Here is a 27,041-nt window from a genome sequence, read left to right as displayed (position 1 = left end):
GAGCTGACAGTTCATTCACTGCTACTTTCCCCACACCTTTGTAAAAATCACATGCTGTTGAGATGACTGCAATCATCACAGTGCTAATAACCATTACACATTGCACAGTTAAACACATCTCGTACATCGTAACATTCTTCACAATACTCCTTTTAAAATATCTAGGTTTCTTCAAATACCTGCCTGTGTTCCCTCAGCTGGGATATTTTTTTCACATGCAATCTTCTATGTCTTCTAGCAGTCACTCTGAGCTTACACTACATTTACAGACATGAATCAGACCCATTACACTAAATACAGAGATTAATTGCAGCTGTTGGGAAGATAAAGCCTGAGAAAGTTCCATTTTAAATCAGCATAACTCAGACTGTAATGAAACTGCCACCATACTCAGGTTCACGACAGACCTGAGCCCCATTTTCAGTTTCTCTCCATGAGCCCCCTGGGGCTCAATGAATGGAAGAAGTGCTCACGAGGAACTTCTTTTAACCTGGGGCAGCTGTGCTAAGAGTCACCACTACTATGTGCTGCTGTCTGTGAGCATTTTCTTCTCTGAAGCGCATTTTCAAGACTGTCAGAGGAGCAAAGGTGTCAGGGAGAACTAGGGAGAAGCATACCTTGGCCACTCTCAACTCCTGCTGAACACTTGCATGTTGTCCTTTGAGGCTACTGCAGCAGCACAGTTCACAAATTCTTTTTATTTAGAGTACCTTTCTTCATCCTAGACAGAAGTTTGCTTCTTGTTTTGCAGATCCTTTCTTGTTTTCTCTCATTTGTGAACATCAGTGTCTGTTGCCTACTTCACGATTTTTGCTACAAACAAGAGTAGTTTTATGTAGTCCCTGCTATAAAAACACCACAATTTGCTTTAGAATACAGAATTTAATCTTGGCTTCATCACTTAAATATTATACAAAATAATTCTTGTATCTTCTGTTACCAAGAAAAGTCACATGTAAATTCCTTTTGAAAACTCAAATATTACACATTTCCTAAGCCTGAATCCAAAGGATGAAGGTGGAAAAAGGCAAAAATCTACCTCCAATGTGGACAAGAACTTCATGACATCAATGTTCCCAAGCTCATCCAGCAAAGCAGGTGTGTGTGCACACGGTGAGCTGCAGTGGTTTCAGGTCTGCACTGTACAAAATGCATCCCATCAATGAAGACAGAACACTTCTGTAGGTACACACAATGCCACCAGGGAATAATTTCTCCTTACAGTATGGAAGCAAGTTCTTAAAATGATTTATTAAATGAAATAATATGAAAACAAATTACTGGAAGAGGTAACTGTGATTTAAAAAATAAACAGAATAACAAAGAAATCAAAGTACTTATTAACAGTTTACACTGCAAAGATACAGTAAACAAACAACTGAGAAATATTTTTACGCCAAGGTATGTTTCACAACAGCTTTCCAAGATCCTAGCTATCTCAGCATTCCTATATGCTACACAGTAAGTTTGGACACAAGCCCTGCTCCCAATGAAAAAGGGGGAAGAAATCATACTCCCCAGCAGCAAACACATCTAATAACCATGCTGCAACAGCCACACCACATGCTCTGGTCTTGCCAACAGAAAAGCAACGAGTTTCGTGGGACCGAGGTGAAATGTGAGCCTGTACTACCCCTGGCCAGAGCAGCACCATGCAATAATATAATCCCAAACCAGGACAGAACTCTTGCACTTTCCTTTAGCTCCTCTTCATCTTTCATAGATGCCTGCTTCATATGACAGACAAACCTCCTTCCATGAACGAATATACCTCATTAGGAAGAGCATACAGTTGCTTCATCATCATCGGTCACAGACCACACCTTACCACTGTCCCTTCCTGAAAGCCCTGCTTCTCTGCTTTCCCACTCTCTTTCAGTCTCTACATCCACTACAGTCTTCTCATTTTACTGTGGGGTTTTAAGTGTTTGAAGATGTACTTTCCACCCACATTGTCTACTAAAGGTCAAACAGCCAACCACCAGGCTCTAGTAAACAATTATAACAAGCGAGGATCTAGATATTTGCAAATTAATTATGATGATTTTTTTTTTCTGGAGATCTTGTTTATTCAAGTGATGTTATTATTTCAGCAGAATCACCCCAGGAATCCACACCATTAAAAACAAAGCAGTGGTTACAAAACTGCATTTCATTAAAATCTTTTTACCATCATGACTGAAAGAGTTTTAATATCCCAGGGATGGGATTGGTCCCCAATGCGAAAAAGTCACATTAACAAACCTAACAGCCCTTCTCTGCTGGTGCATAAACTAAACTCAAATACAGCTGTGCAGGGACTTCACTGCCAGGAAATTCTACACAGGATACCAGGGCTGTCTCCTAGGCCACCTACACCAAACGTACCATCTCTGAAACTCACTGACGAACACCCACAGCAGGAGACATCCCTCCTAACTTTCTCTGTACACGATGCCATAGATCAGAGTGTTTCCTTCTGGAGATCTGTGTGGCCACAGGTCCCACCCAGCGTTGCCCTCCAACACCCCGCGGAAGCCAGCACACATCACTGCCAGCTGCCACAGCCACCCCACTGCCCCACACGCTGTGCCCCAGTCTGACAGCCCCTCCACAGCCCCCTCCAGGGCACCAGGCTCCTTCACCCCCCTTGGGGCTGCCCCAGCTCTAGCCCAGGCCCACCCGAGGAGCCCTTCGCTCCCCTCACGCCTGGGACGTCCCCACAACTCTAGAGCTGTCTGTCCGCCCACACACCTCCCTGACGGCCCCTCAGCACCAAAATGGCGCCATTCCCGCCCTTAAGGCCGCACCGCGGTGCCTACGGCCCCGCCCGTTCCCCGCCCCTCCCATGGCGCATGCGCAGCACGCGGCCCCGGCCCGCCACAGCTCAAGGTCAGGCTCGCGGGGGAGCGCTGTGCGCGTGCTCGGGGCTGGCGGGCGGCGGCGTGCGCAGCGGCTGTGTGTCCCCTGCCGGCTGCCGTCACTTCCGGTTCCGGCGGGCGCCCGCCGTAGCTGAGGGGATGGCGGTGCTCGGAAGGGTCTCCCGGCTGCTGCTCGGCGCCGCCACCCGGCGTTCCCTGCCGGGGCGGAGCATGTCGGCCGCGGCTCACGAAGGCGGCGGAGGTATCGGGGTTCTTGGGGGCGAGGGCGTAGCCGGGGCCCGCGGGTGGCGCACCGCTGCCCTTGACAGCCGCTGCCCTTTGCGGCGAGCGGGGCTGCGCCGCGGAACCGGCGGCAGCGCCCCCGGGAGAGCTGTGGCCTGACCGAGAGCCCAGGATCCCCACAAGAGAGGGGAGCTTTCTCACCTCGCGCTCTGGTGAGGGGTGTGGAGTGTTCATTAGTTCCTCGTTAATGCATTAATTGTATTTAACGTGCTCTCAGGTCACTAACACTAACAGAAATGGCGGTTGTTCTAATTCATATAATGCTTCCTACTAGCCCGCCTGTGGAAGACCTTGAGCTTTGTCGTGGCTCTGCCTGGCGTTGGCATTTGCATGCTGAACTGCTACTTGAAAGGACAGCATGAGCACGAGAGACCCGAGTTTATTCCTTACGCTCACCTCCGGATCAGGACCAAGGTACGTTCACCTGCTCTGCTTAAAGGCCCTTTTTTTTTTCAGTGACTGCAGAGCTTCATCTGAGATTACTACTGTGTCTCTTCCTTTCTTGTCCACTATGTGAGGTGCTGCATACATAGCCATAATCTTAACTCATGGCTCTGTTTCTGAGGCAGCAGAAGTTTCTCACAGCTCAGTTGAGGTACCCATGGGATTCTCAGGCCTTCCTACCCCCAAGTAATCTTGCTACTGTCTTGCTGAAAAACGTTTCAGTCCTAGAGCTGCTGTACTTACCTTAAACTAATACAGATTCTCAACACTGGGGTCCCATAGCGTAGCACTGTTGATGTTTAAGCAAGATCAAAGTTCTTGTTACCTAGAGATGGTGGCTCCCAGCTCAGGGAGACTGTTTTCTAACTCTTGCTTCCTACAGCCCAGGAACAGTTGCCAACTTCCTTAATTCATCAGCCCATCGTTTGAGTCCATATTGCTGTTGATTTCCTGTGCTGTATAGATTGTTCATTTAGCTGCCACTGGCTTATTTTCTTTCTTCTTTCAACAGCCTTTCCCCTGGGGTGACGGGAACAAAACTCTCTTCCACAACCCCCATGTTAATCCTCTCCCAACTGGTTATGAAGATGAAAACTAAGATTCTGACCACAGCCAGAACTTTGGCTCTTCCCATCTTGGACCAGAATGTTGTGTGGGAACCATCGTTTAGGGAACCATCATTTAAGAAACTCTACATTCCTTCAGTGATGAAGCTGAATGGCATTGTGACTGCTGTCTGTACTTGTGTAGAGGTCCTTTAAATAAACAACTCTGAACTTGAATTTAGGGTCTGACTCTTTTGTTAATCTGAGTCCTTAGAAGTTCTTTAGTTTAGAGTTTGCTTAAAACATCAAGGCTTCCCACAAGACACAGTGCCTGAATGTTAATACCTGCTTCCTGTTATCAGCTAGTGCTAACAACAGAAAAGCATTCAGCATAGGACATTACTCAATTTTGTATTCTTTATGTCTGGTTTAACTGATCATTATAAACCCACAGCTCACAGCCAGATGATCAGGCTAATAATGTAGATTAAAATTCAGGATATACTGAAGCAGATCCTCCGTAGTCAGCTATTGCAATATTTATTAACAGTCACGAGGGCAATTTTCTCTTAGACCCTTCTGGGCGAGGGAGTGGCAGCAAAGATGTTTAATTAAGCTTTTTGTGCCTTCACAATGTTAATCTTCAGCTCTCAAATTTTCTAGTAGATCAGCACGTATGTTGCTCACAACTCTGCTTTTCATAAAGCTGCAGTCTGGTTGTACAAAATCTCATACAGGTGTTACAAACAAAAACACAATCTTTGCTCCATTACATAGGTCTGTATAATGCATATTGTGTCAATCAGCAGCTGCTTAACCTAGAAGAGCTTAATTATCTTCCACAGTTAACAGCCAGTTCTAAAGCCCTGAGTCTGTTCCAGTACAATATTTTGAAGTTTTTCTTCTCTGCAAGTCAACTTACACATTCCTTCTGCAACTTCTCTATTTTTTTGCGTGGTATGAAAGAGAGCTATGTCTTAGCTGTCGTTAATACTGTTTTTCCCAAAAGGAAGAATGCAGCAGCTGACTTGGCATCTTGCTTCTGAAAGGAGTGATGGATGGCAAGTGAGAATCTCAAAGTGGGTGCTGCGGGACACCCTTACCCATGTTTCAATGCAATTTATTTCATCCACTTACTAGTAAAAAGACTGCTGAGATGAGCTTTTCTGTGTTAAAAGCACAGAACAAGGCACTGATGGGCACAGTTACTTTAAAGCTGACTGATAAAATCATACTACACTTACTCCTACATGTTGTACATGTCATTCCTTAAAAAAAAAAAAAGCAAGCTGCATACTTGACAGTCCCTAAAATGCTTTTTACAGTGCTCTTCAAAAGACCTTTCCCTTAGCTTACTATTTTTATATTTTGCTGAGCGACCCAGCACTTCAGGCATCAGCAGCTTTTTTTTTTAAGTGCTACATTGAATTGTGGTGGTGATGTTGCACTGTCTCATGCACCTGAGAACAGGAGTGTGGCTAACCCGGGCTACCTGACCGTGCTCCAGCTGATGTCTTCAGGCATCACTAAAGACATGGAGAACAATGGCCCCAGTCTGGGGCAGTTCCTGATCTTCTGCACAAGTCCCACACTACTCTCAGTGTCTGGGGTCATTACTCACAGGCTGTGGTGCAGACAAGCCAGCTATTACATTTGAGAACTGCACCTTTTTAAAAAAGTTTTTTAAAAAGTAAAACCTCTGAATGATCCTTCAGGTAGTGCTTAAAAGCAAAGAGAGTGAAGCTCACTTTTTTCCTCATGGTAATTGTCGGAGAATTAGCAAGTTGACTTATCTTTTGTCCCCAGGCCATAATATTTTTTACTCTTTCACCTCTGTTGGTGTAATGTGAGGCAACAGCTTTTCCCTCATCCCTGTATGAGGATCAACAGAAATCTCCTCACCTGCCACAGTGCTCACAGGGCCACTGGACGGGATGAATCCTGACCTCTTGCTTCTCTTCCAAACACCCTTTTTCTAGTTGCTGCAAGCATTTCTGCAGTTTACAAGCCAGCACAATTACTTTTCGTTTCCTTTCCTAGGTGTAAAGTACACACAGTGCAGGAGCAGCTTCCCGAGAAGGTGAGATCCCCAAGCGGCCGCTGGGGCTTTTAACATTATCAGCTGTCAAGCTCCAACCCAATGTTTCCCTCATTTAATACACGCTTTAACTACCACAAGCAAAAGCCTAACAGTGATCATGGCCAGCCTGGTGCTTTGTGGTAGGGTGGAAAAGGATGGCCAGGGCTGCGCTGCGGTTTTACTGCAGGAACACACAATCCTGCTCAAGGAGAGAGAATACAAGTTCAGGATTCTTTCAGTACCTCATAAAAGGCTGAAGAAGTAGCCTCTGCATTAGAAGTGACCTCTTTAGCTTCTGTTGCAGGCCACCGCCATCCCTCCTAGAGGTCACAGTCACATTCTACTGGAGTTATCTACTTGAACAAAATATAACTTGGTTGTATTTATTTTAGCTAAGTTATTGCAAGTCCAATAGAGTGCTTTTATACCATCTCTGTTGCTGATACAAAACAAAGCTTTAGCCCCTCAGCATTCAGGATCATATAAAACAAACTTCTTCCACCAAAGTTCAGCAGCATAGAAATGAAACAAAGTAAATCAACCTCCTTCATATTCTTTTTAAACACTTTCAAGTGTTATATAAATAAGCAAGAGAAATCTGTCACAAAGCAACTCCTATCTCAGCCCACCCTAATAAGCATTCTCCTGTTATAGAGTACATTCAACAGCAAGTTAGTTCAAATGGCTTTTCAAGCTGTTAGATGCTGAACCACCACCAAAATTCACTGAGAAGAAGGCAGTAGTTACCCCATGATCAAGTCTTTTTTTTTTTTTTTGTGGCTGTTTTTACAAGCAGAGAAAATTCCTCGCTTCCTAGAAATCAGCTTAACAAAGGTCTTATCCAGGTGGCATCTAGTCGTACACCTGGTGATGCTGCTTAGTCCAAAGGCTCATATTAGTGACTCCATCCAACAGCTGAGGTCAAGAGGAGTTTTCAGTTTTTCCTTTGCTTGGGCCCATGAACTCCAGGCCTTCAATGGGTATGTCCTTTTCCTTGATCGCTTTCTGAAAAGAAAAAGAAAAACTTAAACTTGACACATCTTTATAGTGCTAAGTGATGTAATCTTTGGTACAAAACGTGATCTAGAAAAAGTAGTCTTAAGAACGCTTTGGATAAAGCTTCAATATTAGAGATGCTTAAGTATGTACTGAGAACTCACACGGAACTACAATCCAGATTCTATCACATAAACGTGCTACAGCCTCTAAACCAGGAGGCTTAAGAGATTCTCACATTAACGAGAGAAATATAGTAAGAGACACCTGTAAAATATCATACGTCATGACCGAGAGAAACAGGAGACAAGAGACAATCCGGAGCAGCGCGGTGGGGTGCGCAGCTGCGGGCGGAGGCTCCCTCTGGGGCTACCAGGAGAGCGGCAAGAAGAGTTAAGTCCGGTGGGAGAACGCTTGGGGCGGAAAGCGAAGAGGCAGAACTAAGAGCGGCGTGAGGGTGCTCGTGTGCCACAGCAGCAGCCCCAGCAGCGCGGGTGGGCGCTGCACGCACCTGCACGCAGAGCTGGTAGCGCTTGAAGAGCTGCCCGCAGGGGTCCCCGGCGCTCTCGCCCTTGAGGAACTTCTCGGCGAACCAGCGGTTGAAGCACTGGTCGTACTCGCGCTTCAGCTCGGTGCAAGCCTCGCCCACGCTGTTCATCGCGGCGCCGGCGGCCGAGCGCCCGCCCGCGCCCTGTCCCCGCGCCGGGCCGCCCGCGCCGCCGCTCTGACGCGCTTCCGGCGCGGAGAAGTGACGTAGGCGGCGCCGCCGTTAGCGCGGAATGCGCGCGCTGGGCCTCGGCCGCTGGCTGCGGCCGGCGCCCGGTGTGGGGCGGCTGCCGCGGCGGGTCCCTCCTGACCGGACCGTGCTGAGGGCGCCCGCCGGGTCCCCTGCGCCGGTCCCAGCGGCGGGACGGCAGCGGCCGCCGGCCCAGGTAGGGCGGCTCGGCCGGAGCAGCGCCCGGAGCGGAGCGGGTGGGGCGAGCGCAGCCCCGCGACACGGCCCCGGGCCGTTCCTGCTGCCGGCCCCGGTCTGCCCGGGCCGAGCCACCGCAACGAGAGCCAGCTCCGGTTCGCCCTTCGCTGGGCGGGAGCGTACAAGGAGGAAAAGACATGATTTCGATTAATTTTCTGAGAAACTGCAAGAAATCAGCGTGTCCCAGCAGATGTAAATGCGGGGTTTTGCCGTGTAGCAAGTTTTTAGTTAAAAAAAAAAAAAAGTAGCACTGTATTAAACTTGCTCACCTTTGCCTTTTTTGTCCATATTTGTCTCTGTACAGCAAAAAGTGACAGTGGAAGTGCTGGATCACTTGGAACACCTGGCTTTGGTTGATTTCCGTGATTCAGAGGGCGTAGAGCGGCTGCAGAAAGCAATCCAGTTCGCTGATCAGCTTCATGAAGTAAACACCGATGGGGTAGAACCGATGGATTCAGTCCTGGAGGACAGGTATTAAATCACTGCAGCTCCCTTTTAACTGTTAATGTATCAAACTATTTGCTTTTGTAAGTTTTTTTTTTTTTTTTTTAACCCTGGGAATCACCCTGGCTATGCAAAGTCTTACCGTGGCTCTGTGTGGAAGGAAGATGTCACCAGCACCCATGATCTTTATGCATAAGCACAGCAAAGATGAACTCCAATTCCTTGTGTATCTTACTTGTCATGAAAGACATGCACACGCTGCTCCCCAGATACCTGACAGTGGCATTCTTAGTTGCTTCAAAATGTTCCAATACTTGTCTTACTGCTTACTTAAGACCAAAACCGGGTTTAGAGATAAGCCACACTTCCTACTTCATATTCATAGAACAGCTTAAAGACAGGTTAGTAATCTTTGTGCTTCAGGTGTCTGTATCTCAGAGAAGATGATGTTACAGAAGGCAACTGCACAGAAGAGCTGCTGAAAAATGCCAGAGAGAAAGTAGAGGAATACTTTGTAGCCCCACCAGGTATTGTCCTGCTTATAAAAACCTCTTAATCTTGCTTGAATCAACCTGAGGAATATAACCTGCCATAGCTGCATTTACTTTCGGAAATACTAGCTAGTAATAAGGAAGTACTGAAATAAATAACTGTAGCCATCTGTATAAAACAGTCTGCACTGTATTGGTCCAAAAGCAGCACAGAAGCTAATCTTACTCCAAAGTTACTACATATGTTGAGCAATTATTTACAGGAAGTCAGACAGGACTTACTTTCCTCACTTGCTCAGGAAATTTAAGCTGCCTGAACATACATAGGATAAACTGGAGAAGCACCCAGAAGGTAACTTACAGCTGGTCTCACACAACTTTCTTTTTGTTTTCTATCAGGTAACATCCCTTTACCAAAGCTAGAAGAACGAGAGACTTTTCTGAAGGGCTCTTAGCAGAAGTCCAGAAACCAAATGCCATTTCAGTATTTTACTTGGGGAAAACTTAGTTTTGTGGAGTCACAGCTGAAATAGCCTGGCATGTATTTTGATCAGAAGAGCACTTGCAAGATAATTTACAGAGGAAGGAAAGTGTAAAAAGTTTAGTAGTACTACTGAAATATTCAGTGTTTATGAAGCTGGAAGGCAGCATGACAGATGACCTTAGTGCTTTTATTTAGCAAAGTGAATTTGATGTTATTCTTTAAGATACTGAATGGCTTAAAGGCTTTAAAGACACCATTAAAAGGTAATGATTAAAACCCCCAGACCACTGTGTTTTTCCTCAACAAGTTTGTCAGGAAAACAAGAGGGGTTGGAAGGCTATATTTGCCTATTTCTCATCTTCAGATCGACTCTGGCTCTGACCTGCCAGAAGTAACAAAGTCTGATATGGAGGAGGAGTCTGTAACATTGCTGAGTATCTCTGTGACATATGAACAGAACTCAGATTTTCATTATGGAAGAAAAGGCACTTTGAGAAGATGATTCACTCAAATGTTTTTATTCTACTGAATATTTCCATTTGATCTCTGTGCTCCATGTCTGTATAGGTTACCTTCTGTTTCCCACTTCGTATTTTTATTCTCACAAATTACTGGAGTTGTACCTAATTTGAGAAAGTACTTTTCAAGCACAGAAATAGCTGCTCTAAAATAAAAAATATTTGCCATAAGTATTTCTGTCCACCAGATGTGTATCTATAGTGGCACCAGCAATATTTTCTGGATTAAATTGTTTTTCCACTTTGAAATACTGCAGTTGTTTGCATTATTTAAAACATCGTGTGTGGCTAAGCTTGTTGTAAATAAAGAAGGTAATTACTTGTGACCTTGGCATTCTTGTTTTGTTGGCCCAGTGAACTAAATGTATGCTGTCACCTTTATTTTTTGTTGGAACAGGCTTTAGAAATACAAGTACCCTGGTACTTTTCAGTGCCGCAGGCAGACGTTGCTAGCAGGAAGCTTGCAACAGCTTTACTAGAAGAAGCAGTGTGATTAGCAGATACCACTCTGGACACAGCTTGACCTTTAAGCTGTTTCTGGCTCTACAAACTCCTGCAAGTATCACCTCAGTATCACCGTTTTACTAGCTGTTACTTGTTTATAAGGATACTGAGCCTTTACTTTAGATCTCAGAGTTGTAGAAACCACTCCCCAGACTGTTATAATATCCTAGAAGTAAAATATCTTTGAGCACACAGCTCTAGACGCTTTTCTTGCTGCTCAGTTGTGGTTTTGGCTTCGAAAGTTTCCATCTTGAGGGAAACAATAGACAGAATTAGTGCAGGGATATTTCTGTTTCTTTGCAAGATGGTACGGAAAAGTACTAGAGTTAACTGTTGGGCTCAGCCTGTTACCCTCAAGTAACAGTCATGTACCGGTACCTCAAATTCCGCAAGGAAATGGCTGGGGTAAGCACCTCAGACATCAGCTCCCAGATGGGCTGTTTTGTCATAGAAAGCTCAGCCACAGTAAAGGAGTGGTTGCAAAGAAGTAGCAGAGCTCCAAGAACAACAGGAGCCCCCTGGACTCTGCCCTACTGGCTCAGAGGCCAGGAGACCATCAGAGGAAGAGGTGCTGTGCTGGGCAAATGGGGAAGACTGCTCTAGAGAACAATGTTCATTGTCCCTGTCTTGTCCTGGCAGAGAATGCTGAGGCTTCCTCACAGAACTGCCAACAGTCAGAGACAAGATAAGCCAAGGCTCATTGGGAGAAACTAGAGACCTGCTCAAAGAAGAATACTGCAGCAAACTAGAACAAAATAGTCCAGACCATTCACTTTCAGGGCATAAAGAATGCAGAAAAAGCTGAAAAACAAACTTTTCATCCTGCGTGGTGCCCTGTCCACATACAGATTTAAGAATCCATCATTATTTATTCCAATTGTACCTCTATGCACTAGAAGGGATCATGACATGCTGAGCCACAGTGGAATTTTCTTCGGAAGTGCTAGAAAAGACCCCTGATTTTATTGTAATAGGATATACTAATCACCAGTTCTGAGTCAGATCTGACGGCTCTTGAGAGCCTGACAGGAGAAAGGAAGTATGTTCCTCCATGGCTGCAGGCACATGCTTCCCTTGAGGACAGAAACTCACCTCATCAGATGGTAACTTGATGTCATCCAGCTTACACAGTGCATGTTCTGTATCTTTTTGCCAAGAAAAGCTATTACTCCCATTCCATCTTTCTGTACATCTGCATAATAAACACCAGCTTGGTGCATATGTCCCTTCAGGTCCTGGCAGCTGTCTGATAGAGGAAGTCCTGAGTATGGCCATAATAACTATTTCTCCTATGAACTGCATCTTCCACATCCCTGCAAACAACAGGTAATATAAATTAGAGATTAATGATACATGTGTTGTTTCTTAACATCTCAAAAGTCCACCAAGCATATTAGAAGTATCATAATTTGAAAAACACTGAAAAAATTACTAAAGAGTTTGAATAGTACTGGTCCTAGGTTCAGCTATTCGTGGTTTGCTCTTAATACCGCTGTGTACAAACTGCTTTGACAAGCTCCCTCTTGGGCCATTCATTCATTATGTGCCATGTATTTAATGGAAAACCTAGGCTGAGTGAAAAGGATTACAGCAGTCTCTGCTGGTATAGGAAATCACAGCTACTGGGTAGGACCCACTTTCACTCACTACCCTCAAAGGTTGCATGTTTGGTAAGCTTTGAACTGTTTTTTTTCTGGAACTGATTTTTTTTTCATATTTCTCTGGCAGGAAGTGAGACCAAACACTTGTTCCACTCTTACTTGTGCAGTTACTTCATTATTTGTTTAAGCTTCCATAATATACACACATACGTATACATATATATGTATATGCATAAAACATGTAATTATTACGATACTTGAATTCTTTCAAGGGTGTTGAATTAAAGCCTCTAACCCCACTAATCCAGTTTTCTGCAAAGCTGTAACAATGTATTAGTGCTTTAGTCTCAGGCTTTTCAAGATTCAGACCCTGCAAATGCTGAAGTTTTACAAATACACAGTCTCAGCCTAAAAGTCATTTATGATGCATATATAAATCATGACATGGAAAGACCTCAAGTCACACCATACAACAAGCATGTTAGCAGAGGATTCCCAGTTGGTGAAATCCCCACTTGTTCTATCCATTTTGGCCTCCTTTGACCATCAGAGAGAATAGGGACAATGTTATTTACATAGAAAAAGGAAGAGGAATTTGAGAGTGAACTGCATGGCTGTAGGAGCTTCCAACCCAATATATCGTCAAGTAACACTTTAAAAGCAACCACCAAACCAACAATTTGGACAAAGATGATCCCACATTCCCAATGCAGCACAGGCTAAGCTTAAAACTGCCAGTTCACTGCTGCTCCCTTACCCACACAGTCCAGTGGGAGAGCAGACTGCCTGATGCTTGTCCCATGCAGCCCAAACTGCATTTAAAGTGGAAAACACACATTTCCTTAATGAAGGGGTTTGTTGCAATTTCACCACAGCCTTGACTCAGACACCTGCAACCACCAAAACAGAAATCCTGGCAAAGGCCAGATGAGCTGCCTATGGGGCAAAATACATTAGTGCCTCTGCCTCCCTCGGCGTGTCTGATGTGGTGGGCGCTGCACCCCATGGGATGGCACAAAGCTCCACTGGGCCCTGGCTGCACCCTGAGGTGGGGACAAGACGCCCTTCATGGTGCCAGTTCACCTGCTTTCACCACAGGGCCTCGATGCGCAAGTGGGTCTGGATCTGGATCAGATCTTTAAGGCATTCTGGCCACAATGCAGTTTATAAACACTGGCAAGTGAATAAATATAGCTAAGGACTCATGTAATAAAATCACTACCTGTAAAATCCTTCTAACTGCAGTGAGACAAACATATATATTTGTGAAATAACTCATCTTTTCTCTGTGGTCAATAGATATGGCAAAAAGAGAAAAAAAAGTTGGTTAAACAAAACAACAAAAGAAGGCCGGATTCCGAGATGATGTAGATGTATCTAGTTTCCCTGGAGATCATGGAGGTAATTTGACTTACACCTGCTAAGGTTTTTCCACTACTATGTAGATCTGTAACATATAAAACTGAATTAGAAGACCTAGCATATAGATTCAGGTTTACAAAGAAAATTTCAAGGTGGAGATTTCTTCAGTTTTACAGACAAAAGAAAATGGAAGTTGTTTTATTGCTAATAATGATTATTTTATGTTTTGATAGTAACTAGGAGCTCCGGAAAAATCTCTATTTGATATAGTGATACAGTATGCAACGCAGCAAAAAAAGGCCTCAACTGAAAAGTGCTTACAGTCTAACCTCCATCTGCAAGAGGAATCTCGTGATATGCCTTATCCATTACCCAATTTTCCTCAGCACCTCCTCTACTCCAGCTGTCATCTCCTACATGTATTTGTTCTGCCTTCCCCTGCAGCTCTGTCCTGAGGGAAACTATACTTTTATATTCTTGATTAACAAGTAAGGCTCTAATGTTTCTCTTTAAAGCTGTATATCTCAGGCTTTAATGTTTCTCGTTAACGATGTGTATCTCACCCACACTGACATTTCCTGCAGTCGTCATCACATCTGTTCCTTCAGCTAACCATTACTTAATAAATGCATAGAAATTTGCCTGCAGCTACCAAACGCAGCCACCTCCTTAGAGATTCATGGGTGTTTCTGAAGTCCACTGTAAGCACTGGGAAGATTGTTAAATGTTCCCGTTCTGTCAGCACAAAACTGTGTAGTACTCAAAGAACCATTGCTAGTGCTGCAGATACTAAACCCAGTTCTGTAAATTAACTGCTGTGGCCCCCAGACTGTTCAGAGCTTCTTCAAATTGCTAGCACACAAGGTCTCTTATGCCCTTTAATCTGCTGCATTAAACCAGGTAAGTTCCCTTCATTTCATAACTTTCAGAGATGTCCCTCACACACGCTCCTGATGGCAAGACAGAAAGCAAAGCTGTGAATTGCATCTCTTCTAATTGGAATGCTAAAACCTAGAAGCTAAAGTCAGAAGTTATTTCTTAGATACTCTAGAGTGACAAAAGTACTACATTAACCAGTTTTAATATTTTGGGGACAGTATATTCTTCCGAGTTTGACTCAGAGCTTGCAAAAGCAAAAGGTTCCTTGTAGTTATGCTGCTTTTGCTATGAATGACACTGAGCAGGTAACTATAATGTACTAATATGAAAAATATATGCATTTCAAATGAGGCGGATGACTGCTCTTGAGTTTTTTTGTTTCTACAAGGAAATAGCAGTCCCACCTACCACTATTTGAAAATCTCTTTCAAGTCATCCTGTGCTGTTAGCTGTAGAAGTGGTTCAGACTACTGTTATTAACGGCTCACCAGCTATGGAAGACTCAACAGCAACTTTCTAGCTGCTGACAGAAGTATAAGCAGAAGTGTCCCAGGAGAGTGAAACTAACAAAACAGAGCATGGCCATCTCCCAAAACATCTTGCTTCTTTTAAAACAAAAAACCCCAAAATGACACCTCCCCCCAAAAAGTAATGAGTTGCAGAAATACTGAGGTCTGCAAAAGATGCTTTAAATGAGACTTAAGAAGTCTGATGAAATCAGTTCACTAAAAGAATAAAGTGTAGAGCTGACTTGATCACATTCAGTAAACATGGGTAAAAGATTTCTATCAGAGGTCACTTAGACTGAAAGACAAAGATAAATTGAAAACAGACACGTGACTAGGAAAGATGATCAAGTGCCATTTATAAGCTATGGAACTCCTTCCTGCAGCACGGGTGGGCTTTCCTCTCAGTAAAGACCATCTTACTGAAAGAGCTGTCCCAGTTCAAAGAGAAACAAGGGCCTGTTGCAGAGATTACTGGGTTAAATTCGGTGTCTCTGTGATCTGGGTTGGGGTAATAAAATGGCCTTTGAAGCCCACATATTAACTATGGAGAGGTGTTTTACCGAAACTGGTGGACACAGTCAAATGCACTGGAGACTGAGCGTACTTTAAGGAACCCGTTTTTTGCCCAAGGAACAGGTTTTTTGCCCGGGGTCACTAGACGATGCCAGAGACAAGCAGCACGGGAGCCAGGAGTGCAGGCTTTCCATACACAGCTGAAATCTACACTGACATCCCCAACAGCATGCGCTCTGTCGGACGTGCGGGCCGTGCTCTCCGGTACCTCGCCCGCAGCCTGCGGGGGGAAGCGGCGCTGCCCCAGAGGCCTCGCTCCGCCGAGCCCGGGGCGGCGCCCACGCGGCCGCCCGTCGCTGTGGGAACGGACGCGGGCGCAAGGCATGCCGGTCTGAAAGAAAACGCAAGAGTAAAACGCTACGCGAGCGCCTGACGGTGGCCAATGAACGCTCGGGGGGCGGGGACCAGTGACCAATGGCTGGCGGCCGACGCGCAGGGGGCGGGGTGGGCTTGGAAGCGGTCGCGGCGCGCACTGACCAGACGCAGCGCCGCTCCGCTCCGCTCCGCACAGGGCTGGTACCGCAGCGCCCGCCGAACGGTGAGGGGAGCGGCGGGGTGCGGGCAACTCCCGAGAGCGAGCGGGACTGGGGCCAGCCCAGGCACCGGCCGCCGTGCCTCAGCCATCCCGGTGCGGTGCGTGTCCCGGCGGCTCCCCCGTGCCGGGCCCTTCCGCGGCGGCCGTCTCCGCCTTTCCCACGCCCCCGGGAGCCGCAGGCCAGAGCCTTCCCCGCAGCCGCGCGGGGCTCCGGGCCCTTGGCGGGGGGCGCCGGGTCTCGTTCGCCTCCGCTCGGCAGGGAAAGGCCGTCGGGGCCGGGCGCTGGAGCGGCCGCGCCTCTCCCGCGGCTGCCGGCCTGCGGCGGGCGGCTGCCGAGCCGGAGCGGGGCTGGGCGGTGACGGGGTGTGCAGGCGCTCCGCCGCGGCGGTGCTTGTGTCGCTCCGGGCTGGAGGGGCTGGAGAGCGGGAGCGGGCCGGGGCCGGGCTTGTAAGGCCCCGCTGCTGTGGCTCTGAGCACGGGCTGTGCCTGCGCCTCCGGCCCCGCCGGCCCCGAGGCTGCCCAGCCGCGGGTGTGGGCACAGCGCGGGCCCTGGAGAGGGGCTGTGAGCGAGGATACCGGTGTGGCTGCTCGGCGGGGGACCCCGGCAGGCAGCTGCTCCTGCAGCTTTGAATGCTCTTGTTCTTTGCTCCATACAGGCAATCATGAGTGATCGAAAGGCAGTGATCAAGAATGCAGACATGTCTGAAGAGATGCAGCAAGACTCTGTGGAGTGTGCTACTCAGGCCCTGGAGAAGTACAACATCGAGAAGGACATTGCTGCTCACATAAAGAAGGTAAACGTTTGCTTGCAATGTTCTCTTGAAAGCTCTATGCACATGAAAAATGAAGCAGGCAGAATGCTGCTAGGCAAGTAGCTCTAGAGAAACAAGTTCTAGAGACACTAGATAATCGAGTTGGGCTTTCTCTGTAGGCTGGTGTCCTTATGTTCCTTTTCCCCACCCTTTATGTGGCCTTTTCTGGGTCCTTCTGCTTTTCTCTTGCAGCACCTTCTACTTAAGCCTTGGACAGCGAGTGGCAGCGGACTGTCCCTGGGGCTGATACAAAACGCAGGGGCTCTATGGAGTCTATTTGAGAAGTGGTGGTTTGCTGACCTTCTAATAAGTGGTTTTGGTTTCTTTTTCCCCACCACATATAAGACAAACTGTTCATGCTAACGCAGAACAGATGGTTCATAGCATAGTTTGTCAGATTTTCTGACTCAGCTTGATAGAGCTGCAAGTAGTTGAAGGGTTTGATTGAGCAGAACAGAAACTCCTGCATGGTCTCATAAAAAGTCTCTTCAGCTGACAGCTGTTACAAGCTGCAGTATATAACTATGGACTGCACGGTTTTACTCACGGTAGACTTGTACACACGACTTTATCTGAAAGCAGGCTCCTGACTACAGTGTGTAGGAAGAACATGGTCTCATGACTTGGTATCAAGGATGTGGCAAAGAATTTTCCATCGAGTCCTTTCAACATCCTTGTTGAAAACAGCTAATGGAAGTCGAAGTAATGGCTTAATCTGTAGAGATTCAGAACAAGCAGTGAAGTTACAGTTTGAGATCATGGTGTGACTTGTGGGGAGAAGTTCCTTCCTCAACATATGTGTTAAGCTTATTCCTGCTCAGCTTGGAAGCACTTTTTTTTTTTTTTTGGTCTGACTAAGCAGCAGATGAGTTATAAAGTGACAGATGATCCTTGCACTTAAGAGCATATGCTGTGCCTTAATTTGCCTTCTTCCAAAAGTGATACTTCTTAACAACTGACATATCATTGCAAAAAACCCCGTTAGGCAATATTAGTACAATTCTCATGAAAATGCTGAATTTCTAGTTCTCTCTTCTGTAGGAATTTGACAAGAAATACAATCCCACTTGGCACTGCATCGTGGGAAGGAACTTTGGCAGCTACGTGACTCATGAGACCAAGCACTTCATCTACTTCTACCTCGGCCAAGTCGCTATTCTTCTTTTCAAGTCTGGTTAGAACCATGGACTGTTACTGAAACTTGCACCTGGTTACAGGACTGCACACGAACTCCAAACAGCCTCCTACCTTCAGCCTTCCTGAGGAAACAGACCTTGATCTTCAGGTCTTTTGTTGTATTGTTAATGGTCAGGGATTTTGCTGTAGCAGCTGGTATTTTCATTGTGGCTATAAAAAATGCAGAAATGTCTTCCTTGTATTTATTTTCTTTCAAAAGATGGCTTCTTTGCTAATAAAACTGTTGGAACAAGTTTATCGTTTAAGAGTTTTCTCTACCCTTCTGCCCTCTATTGCTTGTATTATTGTCTTTATTCCATTGTGAATGAAGGAGGAACATCCTACCTCCATATCTCCCCCTAGATCCACAGCATCCAAAGCCTGAGCTAATCTAAATATGTCATCAGTCAGTAAGGAGAACAACAGGAGAGTTTCTCTGAGAGAAGAGAGACAGCTATTCAATTCTTGATAAGCATATTTTTAGTAACCTCCAGTGCAAGTTCTGGAGTTTGGCTACATGGTATTGCTTTTCTGATTTCAAGCGAAGGGGTGAGTTAAAAGCAAGAGTCTTCATCTCTCAGTTTCTAGAAGAGAGATATTTTCATACTAGTTCCTTACACAGCTGTCACTTTAGAATATAAATTCACCTTCTCTAGGTTTTTTTTGTACTCTATCCCTGTATCCTGCTACAGAAGCATCTGCTCCTCAACAGTTCAGTTCAAAGAACAGAAGGAAATGCACAGTATTTTTATGTGGATCATGCATTTGGCACTAACAAAAAGATTTCATATGGAGGTGAAAACATGTCATCTCATCTCACAATATAGTTATGTGGTCATTCTCCTTCAGGAAAAAATTCCTTTCTTAGAAAGGAAACCTTAAAAATGTTAAAATATTTATGTAAGTGAAAAAAGTTGATGCAGAGCTGTTTTATTTCACAAGCCTTCCATTTGCTCCTGAAAGCAGTAAAGGAATCATGGGAAAAATCTCTTAAAGTCCACAACAAAGATAATGACAGCTTAATAAAAATTAATAAATCCAAGTTACTTTGCACTGGTATGATATCCTCCTTGAAGCTTAGTGAAAAAAGGAGGCATCTTCTTTGAAGACTAGTCAGTCTGTTTCTGTATCCAGCACTGGTAACTGCAGTTGCTTCATCTGTTAGCACTGCTCAGTTTTGGCCATGTCCTTTATGTTGCACTTGAAGGGAAATGCAAGTGTAAGAAACGCTGCAAGAGCCCTCCCTCCGCAGGTTTCTCAGTGGAAAAAAGGTAGCTGATGCTCTTCTGGGTCTGATTGCTGAGCAAGTGTATGTTGCACAAGTTCTTAAAGTTCCACAGCTTTCATATTCCTCAGTAAAATTACACTTCCTGTGTTTGCTACATAGTAGACTCACAGTTTGAAACCTGAGTGAATGGCAACAATGCCTGAGTTTAAATTCTGATAATCCACTTTTAAAAAGCCTGCATCTTCTATCATTGCCTTCAATTCCTCCTGAAAAATAATAGTTCCATAGTTATAATAACCTGAAGGCCTATAACCCAGCTGCCTCTAAGATCAAGCTGGGACCATGTTTTGTGTGTTAGTGAATTCAGAGAAATTGTCTTACCTGAGGCGGGAAACGTCTGATGCTCTCCACGAGATACTGGTAAGACTTCCAGTCACCAGCAATAACCTCACCCAGAACAGGGATAACCTGGAAACTGTATAGATCGTAGAGCCTGCACAGACAGACAGCAAATACAGATTAATACAAACAAGTTTAAAACCAACCCCTCCAACACAGGTTGATCTCTGTACCACTACACTATGGAGTCTGTATATGATTTTAAAAGTGCACAATGAGGTGGCCTCAAAGTGTCTCCACCTCTTATTCTGGCTGAGTACAAATAAGAGCCGTGTGACATGGCATAGCATCACCATGTTCCTACCTGGAAAGAAGAGGGTTGCTGACATGACTAAATTCAAGGCAGAGAAATCTTCCTCCTGGTTTCAGCACACGATAGGCCTCCTCAAGTGCCTGAGATGAAGCAGATGTGATAAATTTGTTTCTGTAGAACAGCACCTGCCTATTACCATGCCATGTGATGGCAACTCAGTGATGAAGTGAGGGGAGTAAAGAGAATCCTGATTGGCAATCTCCAATATTTACTTGTGGAGAAGCATCCCACGACAAGTACAAAAAAAAACCTCAAATGAACAACAAAATCAAACCACAAACATGCTTGCTGTTATATAAATAGATTTATTCCAGGCTTTGTATTGAAACTATGATGTCAGGTTTGCAGTTTTTATTTTTCTTCCCTACTCTTAGCTGATGAATGTTTGCCAGCAGAGCTCTTGTAATTATAGACCAAACCCAAAGGGGAGAAGATGACTCAGCTACAAGAAGCTGAAAATGAAAAGAGGGCACAATAGATTTTTTTTTTTAGTCAAAAGAAAAGCTTTTACTCAACTGTGAGGCACACCCAAAGGATGAAAGAAGAAATGATACTGGGTTTTGGATGAGCAACGTGTGAGAACAGGGAGGAAGGACAGGGAAGAATAAAATCTTTGGCTACTTCGAAAATTCCATCCTATATCCAAAATAAAACACCTAAGCACCACCAAGAAAAAATTCTGCTTACAACTATGTTTTTTCATACAAAAGCACAGCAGAGCTGTATTCAAGAACCTCTGCAGGTTGTACATCTGCTTGGCTTCAACTGTCATGTTCCTAAGGGATAAAATATAAACAGTACACATATATGACAGGAGCTCTACAAAAGATTTGGAGGCTTGGATATGTTTTGCACCAGGTCTCCAGGGAGCTATGCTACCAGCCTGATGTATCCATGAAGGCAAAGAGCCTGTGCTTCGGAAGGGTGCAGGCAAAGGATCGTGAAAAGCCATCCACATTAAGACAAGTTCAAAGGCACACAGTTCAAGGTGGCTTGGATCCAAACACTACACCTTCCACAGAAGGAGCACTGCCAAGGTTATAACACACTCCTCCGAAACACAGACAACTAGTCCAGCTAGGCAGGTGATCTAACCTATCTTCACCCTCAAGACAACTAGTCCTTCTCGAAGCCAGATATTGTTTAGAACAAAGGGTACTACTTACCCTAATTAAAATCATACTCATTCTTCATGGGAAACTCTACTACCAGCCAGCTGCTTCCCACTCTGCCCTGGGAGCTCCGCTGGCTCAGGCAGGCAAACAGAATGGGGCAGGAAGCACTGGACCCACTGTGGCTGGGATACAGATCAGGCGCTTCAGGAAGATTTGAGACATGCAGCCTGCCTGCACCATGCATGTGTAGATCCAGTAGCGTCACAAGTCAGGAGAAGGTGGGGAATGACTGTAGCATTCAGCCCTTTTTGCCTTATTTGTGTGGCTTGCCAAGCTGGAAGGACTGCATGCAACTAGTAGAAATCTAACTTTTTATGACAAAGGTGGGGCATTGCATTCTTCATTCAGACAAGTTGCACACTACATGCCACTTATTTTAAATGCTTCAGGAGTAGACAAAGATGATCCTTTATCCAAAGGAATTCCTCCTTTGCTTCCTCCACTAGAATAAAAAAACCTCAGGTGAATCCTAAAGACCCCATGTCAGGATACACCACAGCAACTTACCAAATCAATACGAGTTACATTTCGGATTCCAAAGGCAATTGTGTAAACATCAAACTTATCATCATCAAAGGGCAACTCTTCAGCATTCCCAAGCACCCAGGACAAACCTGTAGTAAAAGACAAAGACACAGTATTGAACAGACCTTATAAAACTCAGACTGCCCCACAGAGACTAGAATTTATCTATTCCAGAAGGAATTATTATTAATAATAAAGTGATATTTAGAACTAATATTTCAATTTTGCATTTTTGTGTGAGGAAGGACACCTTGGTCTATACTCACAAACCTTTCAAGGCCTTGTACTATACAGCTGTCTTTCAAGCAAAGTAGTTAATGTTGCAGATCAGCCAAAACATTTTTCTGCATATATACATGTTGTGTTCACAGTGCCTTAGTCTGCCAAAAAGATTTCATTCAAATCTTGCATCGTAGTGGAAAGCAACTGGCTTTCCAGAAACTGGCTGCCATTTGTTTGTAGCAAAGTTGCAAAAAAAGAATCTCTGCTCAGAAAATAACTATAAACACTGATTAATGTCTTGCCATCCAACAATGGTCAAAACACTTAAAAACACTTTGCTAGAAAACTTCCATAGATTGAGGAACATGAAAAGCCACACTCCATCAGCACTATCAGTATGTGATTCTGTTGCAGCTGTGTTGCTTCCTAAAACCCCAGTGGATCAAAGCCATGTCTATCTGTGGAGCATGGGTGTCCAGGTTGTTTGTACCAAAAATAGGACTGCTCAATTTAGAATTAATAGTTCTTGAAGTCACTGTTTTTGGTGACTCAAATGTAAAACAAAAAAACTAATAGAAAAAAACAGGAGTCTTCTGCAACACAGATCAGCAGTTTCAAAGGGCAGTATGCTAGAAAGCAACATGGGAGGAGAGCAGAACAGCAGAAAACAACAGTTGTTGCCAGGAGACACTCAAATTTAATTTTTACAAAAAATATATATATATTTATAGTTATAGAATGTATTGTATGCAAAGCAGCACGCAACATTATTAAAGCAGCAATTTTTATTTAAATGTAGACAGTTTGAAAAAACACCCAAGAAGTGAGCATCAAAAAAATGTTTTGAGCAAAAAGGAAGACTGCCCCTTAGAATAACGCTGTGGTAAAATCACAGGCCACGAGTTTTTAAATGGATACCTAAAAGGGGCTGTTGGTGTCCAGCTAGAGGAACCGGGGCACATGCAGCACAGGCTTCCACTCCTGCTGGCCAAAATGTACAATCAGCAACTGTGCAACACGTGTTTCTTTTTGGCATGCACCACCCCCACTGTTGGTGAACGTACATAGGAATGCAGTGAAAGAAAACTCTGTCCCTTACAATTTTAAGAAAAAAAATAAAAATTGAGACCTCAAACAATCAACAGATAAGCAAGGTCAAAATTGAGATTACTACAATAGGGAGGAATCGCATGAAAAACAGACATATGAAATGGGTATGTGCTGAACAAGGGAGTGAAAAAGAGTAATAAGTCAGAATTGTGGCACGGTGGGGAATAAGGCAACCCAGGCAACAAGAAGACAGTTGGGCTTCTACAGCTACAATGTACAGGGGAAGAAAATTAAAACCTGTAAATATTCATTTTGAGAATTTGGTAAGTCACAAAAATACCTAAAATGTGCAGCCAATTAAAGAAAATGCTTTATTTATCGTAGCTGGAAGGCAGCATCTCCATTTCAGGTTCTAAACTACTGTCATAAAGCTTTTATACTTAAAATGTTGGTACAGTTCAGGTGTTCCCAAACTGATGCATAAAAATGGCTTTGGACCGGCTGGAAAGCTGCTCAGATAAGCACGATGCAAGCAACCTGCCAGAGCTGGAAGAACCAATGCTTTCACACTTCGTTTTTGTTTTACAGAAAAGGGAGAGGCAGGCAGGCAATGGCCTGGGGTAACCCACCAGCAGGGAGCAAGAGCAACTGAGAGAACTTAGGCCAGCAGCTTCTTTCAGCCCCTTTGTGCTACTGAGCTGTTCTGTATGTCCTTCAGCCTACACCATTTGCAGGCAGGAAATTCACTTGTACCTGCTTGGAGGCCTGTTCTTGCAAGGCCCCATCTTCACACCCACCCCCCCACCAGCAGTGCATGTTAGATGGTTCACTGGCTGCAGCTGTGACAGGAGTCCCAGTGGGGTGTGGGAGCAGCAGTGAAAGGACATGCAGGAGATCTCGTAACACACACACAGAGGCTGCCCAGGGCATTCCTAATGGTGGTACTCAGGCAAACAAAGTTTGGGAACCTCCTGGTATACTTTACATTGCTAAAATATTTGCCAAATATCCGTAAATTAAGAGAGGATAAACAACTATCATACAAACACTGAGCCACAAGCAGGACTTCTTTCTCTATGTCTTACTTCTTAAAATCAGGCTTTTCAATCAGGATTGGCGTAGTCCCCAACAAATTCTAGATATCAGTGAATTAATCCATTGACCTGCAAACTAACATTTAATATAATTCAGTTTCTCTGAGTATTATTAGTACATACGCTAACGGTGGAAAGTTTCATAGGTTCACAATATACTTTAGTTCTTGCGTTTTTTATTTGCTGTCTTGATTCTTAAAATACCTATTATAAGATCTTTAGTGTAATCATGCTAGGGCTGAGCTCTTTTGCATTATCTGCCTTAGTAAAATCAGATTCATTTGCACAGATATAAACAGCAGGTTTAGATTATCTGACCGATTTTGAAGGATAGCTGTGTATCAGACCTCATGGACACTTCCATAAATGTATTTCTGAATGTTCAAGTGTTATTCAAGAGGATCACTGTACATCTGAACAGCATACATACTACATACATGCTCACTGAAAAAGTAACTCAACGTTGGCAAATATGCACGCACAACAATAGTATACACCATGGCTATATAATATATATTGTAATCCTGAAGTGGTGATTACCTCGTGGCTATCACATGTCAAATTCTTGTTATCAGGCATATTACTGAAATGGTACAATGCATGACTCACCTTCAGAGTAGCCGAGATGCTGTGCTTTCTGCTTCCCAACTTTTAACATTTCTTTGTTAATGTCACAGACCACCACTTGGGAATCCCCTAGCAACTTAAATTTGTCTTCCTGATAACTCTCAGAAATTTCTTGCCACGATAAATTCTGATGGTTCTTAAGCTTCCGCTGGAGCTGGCGTTCTCGTGCAGAGCGAACATAATTAATAAATCGAAAAGCGATGTCACCTGCATTTGTTTTAAAAGAAAGATGCATGTTTTGGAACATTTCCTGACTCCAGGAAATTGGAACATAAGGCTTTGAACATCAAACGGAGTTAATTTTTATATATATATATTTATAAAAATAAACACCACACACACAGTAGAGAGTGTGTATGTGTATATATATATATATAAAATATAAAAAGGGAACACATTAAAAGCAAAGAGCCTAGGGCTTCCTACAAATGGAAAGTTTTCCAAAACATATCGTGGCAGTACTATTATAATTTCAGAGCCTTGGAGGAAAAGATTTCAAAACACAGGTTAGCTCTTAACCCTTCTCTGTGAAAATCAAGTAGATGCTTCAGTAGTTTTAAAGACAGGGAACTGAGAGGAAAAAAAACCCACTAGGCAACCTGAACCTGAGCAGACTCAAACAGTTTCAAAAACAGTGAGGCACTGTTATGAGGAACTCAGCAAAATTATTTACCTGTTCCTCCAGCAACATCAAGAAGAAGTGTTCCTGGGGAAGGGTTCATTTTATGCATGAGGATATCTTTCCACACTCGATGGATCCCTAGGGTCATTGAATCATTCATTACATCATACTTCTTGGCAACACTTTCGAAGACCTGATAAACTGCAAAGAAAGGACACGAGAATGAGATACAATCTACTTTAAAATGCTCCTGTGGAAGTAAAATGTGTCCTTTATTGCCTCGTGGAGGTCTGTCACCACGTGGAACTGAAAAGCACCACCTGAAAACTCCTTACAAAAAATATGATCGAATCCTACAGAGCCTGTTGCCTGACAAACGTCTCTTTGGAGAAATACAGCCACTTCCCGTAACCCTTCTGGAGCTGAGGGAAGAACTGAGTTGCCGTAACACCGATACTATTCACCGAGACTCCCGGTAACGGCCCAGCTCCAAACACATCTCCGGCACCCCTTCACCCCCAGGGCCGATGTGCCCCGGGAGGTTCCAGCCGGGCCCAGCCCGCGCTCCCCCGGGGCGCCGCTCGGCTCCACAGCAGACCCCGTCGCCGCCCTCACTTTTCTCCCTCCTCTCCGCCTCCGTCACGGTCTGGAAGCCGAAGTGCGTCTCCGGCCCCGCGGCGAGGCCCCGCACGGACCCGCAGAGCGCCCGCAGAGCCCCGCCACGGCCGGTGAGCAGCGCCCGGCACGGGCAGAGCCCCGCCGCCGCCATCTTGCAAGGGCACGACCTCCCCCCCGCCGCCGGGGCTCGGAGGCTCCGCCAACCGCAATACCGGCGTTGGGCGCGGCCGGGGCCGGCCCCGCGGGGGCGGGAGGCGGGACGGGACGTGGCGGACGGGCTCCGTGCTCGGCCCCGGCCCCGAGAAACGCGGGGTTCGAGGCCCGTGCCCCGTACGGGGCGTTCATCCCGGGGCTGTACAGCCCGGTACCACCGGCTGCTTCTGTGCACGGCTCAACCTGCCCCGGTAGAACATACAGGACGGCGGGGGAACTAACCCTAAAAACCCCAAACCCAACACACCCCACGCAGTGTATCTGAGTAATTTTGCAAATAATTTTCTCTAATCTCTTTAGATGTTAATTTTACAGTTTCCTGGCTAAAGTAAAGCCTCACGGGGAGTAGGAGGGAGGGTTGGTTGGTTTGTGGGTTCTGATGAACTGAGAGGAGTGAAAGGCTGCCTCTGATTCCTCTTAGGGACATTAGTACAAATTAGGGACCTTTTCTGCTATTTTTTTTGCAAAAGCTGCCCCGCTTATCACACTATTTGAATCATCCGGAAATTCTGTCAGCTTTGTAGATACAAAAAAGTTACTTAACGCCTTCTTGTGAGAGATTACATCCCACTGTTAATAAATCAGACCAGAGACGGCACTCCCTGAGTTGGTCTCCCTTGCCAAAATCTTGTGTTGAGACTTCTCAGCACCATCATCAGACCCTACCATGACTTTCTCATACCTTATCTGCAGAATTAAGCAAAACATAAAATTCTGATTTGTTGCCCTGTGTTCTCTGCAGCAGAATGCCTTGCAAAGCATCACATATGTTTTTTGGGTTTGTGGGTTTTTTTTGCCTGCCTCAGCTATAGGGAGAGACGATCTTTGCCTACCAGAGATGTGACCGAGAGCCTCTCACGCTGTAGTCACAGGCCGCTGTACAGAC

General features: G+C 45.0%; 5 protein-coding genes and 1 long non-coding RNA gene across 7 annotated transcripts; 4 read left to right on the top strand and 2 right to left on the bottom strand.

Annotated features, from left to right (window-relative positions):
- Positions 1–2,895: 2,895 nt before the first annotated feature.
- COX6A1 (cytochrome c oxidase subunit 6A1) lies at positions 2,896–4,369 on the top strand. Its single transcript, XM_074843891.1, has 3 exons — positions 2,896–3,102; positions 3,418–3,557; positions 4,099–4,369. The coding sequence occupies exons 1-3, from the start codon at positions 3,000–3,002 to the stop codon at positions 4,183–4,185; spliced, it is 330 nt and encodes a 109-aa protein (XP_074699992.1). The 5' UTR covers positions 2,896–2,999; the 3' UTR covers positions 4,186–4,369.
- Positions 4,370–6,581: 2,212 nt separating this feature from the next.
- TRIAP1 (TP53 regulated inhibitor of apoptosis 1) lies at positions 6,582–7,931 on the bottom strand. The gene is made up of 2 exons (XM_074844338.1): positions 7,720–7,931; positions 6,582–7,217 (listed from the first exon to the last, which is right to left on the bottom strand). The coding sequence occupies exons 1-2, from the start codon at positions 7,864–7,866 to the stop codon at positions 7,134–7,136; spliced, it is 231 nt and encodes a 76-aa protein (XP_074700439.1). The 5' UTR covers positions 7,867–7,931; the 3' UTR covers positions 6,582–7,133.
- Positions 7,932–7,964: 33 nt separating this feature from the next.
- Positions 7,965–10,444, top strand: GATC (glutamyl-tRNA amidotransferase subunit C). Its single transcript, XM_074844389.1, has 4 exons — positions 7,965–8,140; positions 8,486–8,652; positions 9,049–9,152; positions 9,516–10,444. Exons 1-4 carry the CDS (start codon positions 7,988–7,990, stop codon positions 9,569–9,571), a joined length of 480 nt encoding a protein of 159 aa, XP_074700490.1. The 5' UTR covers positions 7,965–7,987; the 3' UTR covers positions 9,572–10,444.
- A 1,132-nt stretch (positions 10,445–11,576) lies between these two features.
- LOC141931659 (uncharacterized) lies at positions 11,577–14,241 on the top strand. Its single transcript, XR_012625637.1, has 3 exons — positions 11,577–11,948; positions 13,523–13,624; positions 13,819–14,241. It is a non-coding gene; the product is annotated as an uncharacterized LOC141931659 (long non-coding RNA).
- A 1,731-nt stretch (positions 14,242–15,972) lies between these two features.
- On the top strand, positions 15,973–18,322 carry LOC141931689 (dynein light chain 1, cytoplasmic). 2 transcript variants are annotated; one of them, XM_074844134.1, is made up of 3 exons: positions 15,973–16,084; positions 16,738–16,875; positions 17,935–18,322. In XM_074844134.1, exons 2-3 carry the CDS (start codon positions 16,744–16,746, stop codon positions 18,070–18,072), a joined length of 270 nt encoding a protein of 89 aa, XP_074700235.1. In that variant the 5' UTR covers positions 15,973–16,084; positions 16,738–16,743; the 3' UTR covers positions 18,073–18,322. The 2 variants fall into 2 exon arrangements, with proteins under 2 accessions (XP_074700235.1, XP_074700236.1); XM_074844135.1 differs by lacking the exon at positions 15,973–16,084 and adding an exon at positions 16,085–16,179.
- A 661-nt stretch (positions 18,323–18,983) lies between these two features.
- COQ5 (coenzyme Q5, methyltransferase) lies at positions 18,984–26,134 on the bottom strand. The gene is made up of 7 exons (XM_074844133.1): positions 25,940–26,134; positions 25,376–25,525; positions 24,685–24,909; positions 21,692–21,798; positions 20,001–20,089; positions 19,679–19,790; positions 18,984–19,563 (listed from the first exon to the last, which is right to left on the bottom strand). The coding sequence occupies exons 1-7, from the start codon at positions 26,091–26,093 to the stop codon at positions 19,462–19,464; spliced, it is 939 nt and encodes a 312-aa protein (XP_074700234.1). The 5' UTR covers positions 26,094–26,134; the 3' UTR covers positions 18,984–19,461.
- Between the last annotated feature and the right edge of the window lie 907 nt (positions 26,135–27,041).

Source organism: Strix aluco, chromosome 18, assembly GCF_031877795.1.
Source record: "Strix aluco isolate bStrAlu1 chromosome 18, bStrAlu1.hap1, whole genome shotgun sequence".
NCBI lineage: Eukaryota > Metazoa > Chordata > Aves > Strigiformes > Strigidae > Strix > Strix aluco.
Note: the sequence above shows the minus strand (reverse complement) of the source record. Positions and strands in the feature narration are given on the sequence as shown.

Excerpts from the sequence above, each read along its gene's own strand:
- COQ5 (XM_074844133.1), bottom strand. The coding sequence starts at position 26,093 with ATGGCGGCGGCGGGGCTCTGCCCGTGCCGGGCGCTGCTCACCGGCCGT. Across the intron at positions 25,526-25,939 it reads GGCGGAGAGGAGGGAGAAAA|TTTATCAGGTCTTCGAAAGT; the intron begins GTGAGGGCGGCG and ends CTTTCTTTGCAG. Across the intron at positions 19,564-19,678 it reads TCAGACGTTTCCCGCCTCAG|GAGGAATTGAAGGCAATGAT; the intron begins GTAAGACAATTT and ends ATTATTTTTCAG.
- GATC (XM_074844389.1), top strand. The coding sequence starts at position 7,988 with ATGCGCGCGCTGGGCCTCGGCCGCTGGCTGCGGCCGGCGCCCGGTGTG. Across the intron at positions 8,141-8,485 it reads GGCAGCGGCCGCCGGCCCAG|CAAAAAGTGACAGTGGAAGT; the intron begins GTAGGGCGGCTC and ends GTCTCTGTACAG. Across the intron at positions 8,653-9,048 it reads GATTCAGTCCTGGAGGACAG|GTGTCTGTATCTCAGAGAAG; the intron begins GTATTAAATCAC and ends TTTGTGCTTCAG.
- TRIAP1 (XM_074844338.1), bottom strand. The coding sequence starts at position 7,866 with ATGAACAGCGTGGGCGAGGCTTGCACCGAGCTGAAGCGCGAGTACGAC. Across the intron at positions 7,218-7,719 it reads GCTACCAGCTCTGCGTGCAG|AAAGCGATCAAGGAAAAGGA; the intron begins GTGCGTGCAGCG and ends TTTTCTTTTCAG.
- COX6A1 (XM_074843891.1), top strand. The coding sequence starts at position 3,000 with ATGGCGGTGCTCGGAAGGGTCTCCCGGCTGCTGCTCGGCGCCGCCACC. Across the intron at positions 3,103-3,417 it reads GGCTCACGAAGGCGGCGGAG|CCCGCCTGTGGAAGACCTTG; the intron begins GTATCGGGGTTC and ends GCTTCCTACTAG. Across the intron at positions 3,558-4,098 it reads ACCTCCGGATCAGGACCAAG|CCTTTCCCCTGGGGTGACGG; the intron begins GTACGTTCACCT and ends TTCTTTCAACAG.
- LOC141931689 (XM_074844134.1), top strand. The coding sequence starts at position 16,744 with ATGAGTGATCGAAAGGCAGTGATCAAGAATGCAGACATGTCTGAAGAG. Across the intron at positions 16,876-17,934 it reads TTGCTGCTCACATAAAGAAG|GAATTTGACAAGAAATACAA; the intron begins GTAAACGTTTGC and ends TCTCTTCTGTAG.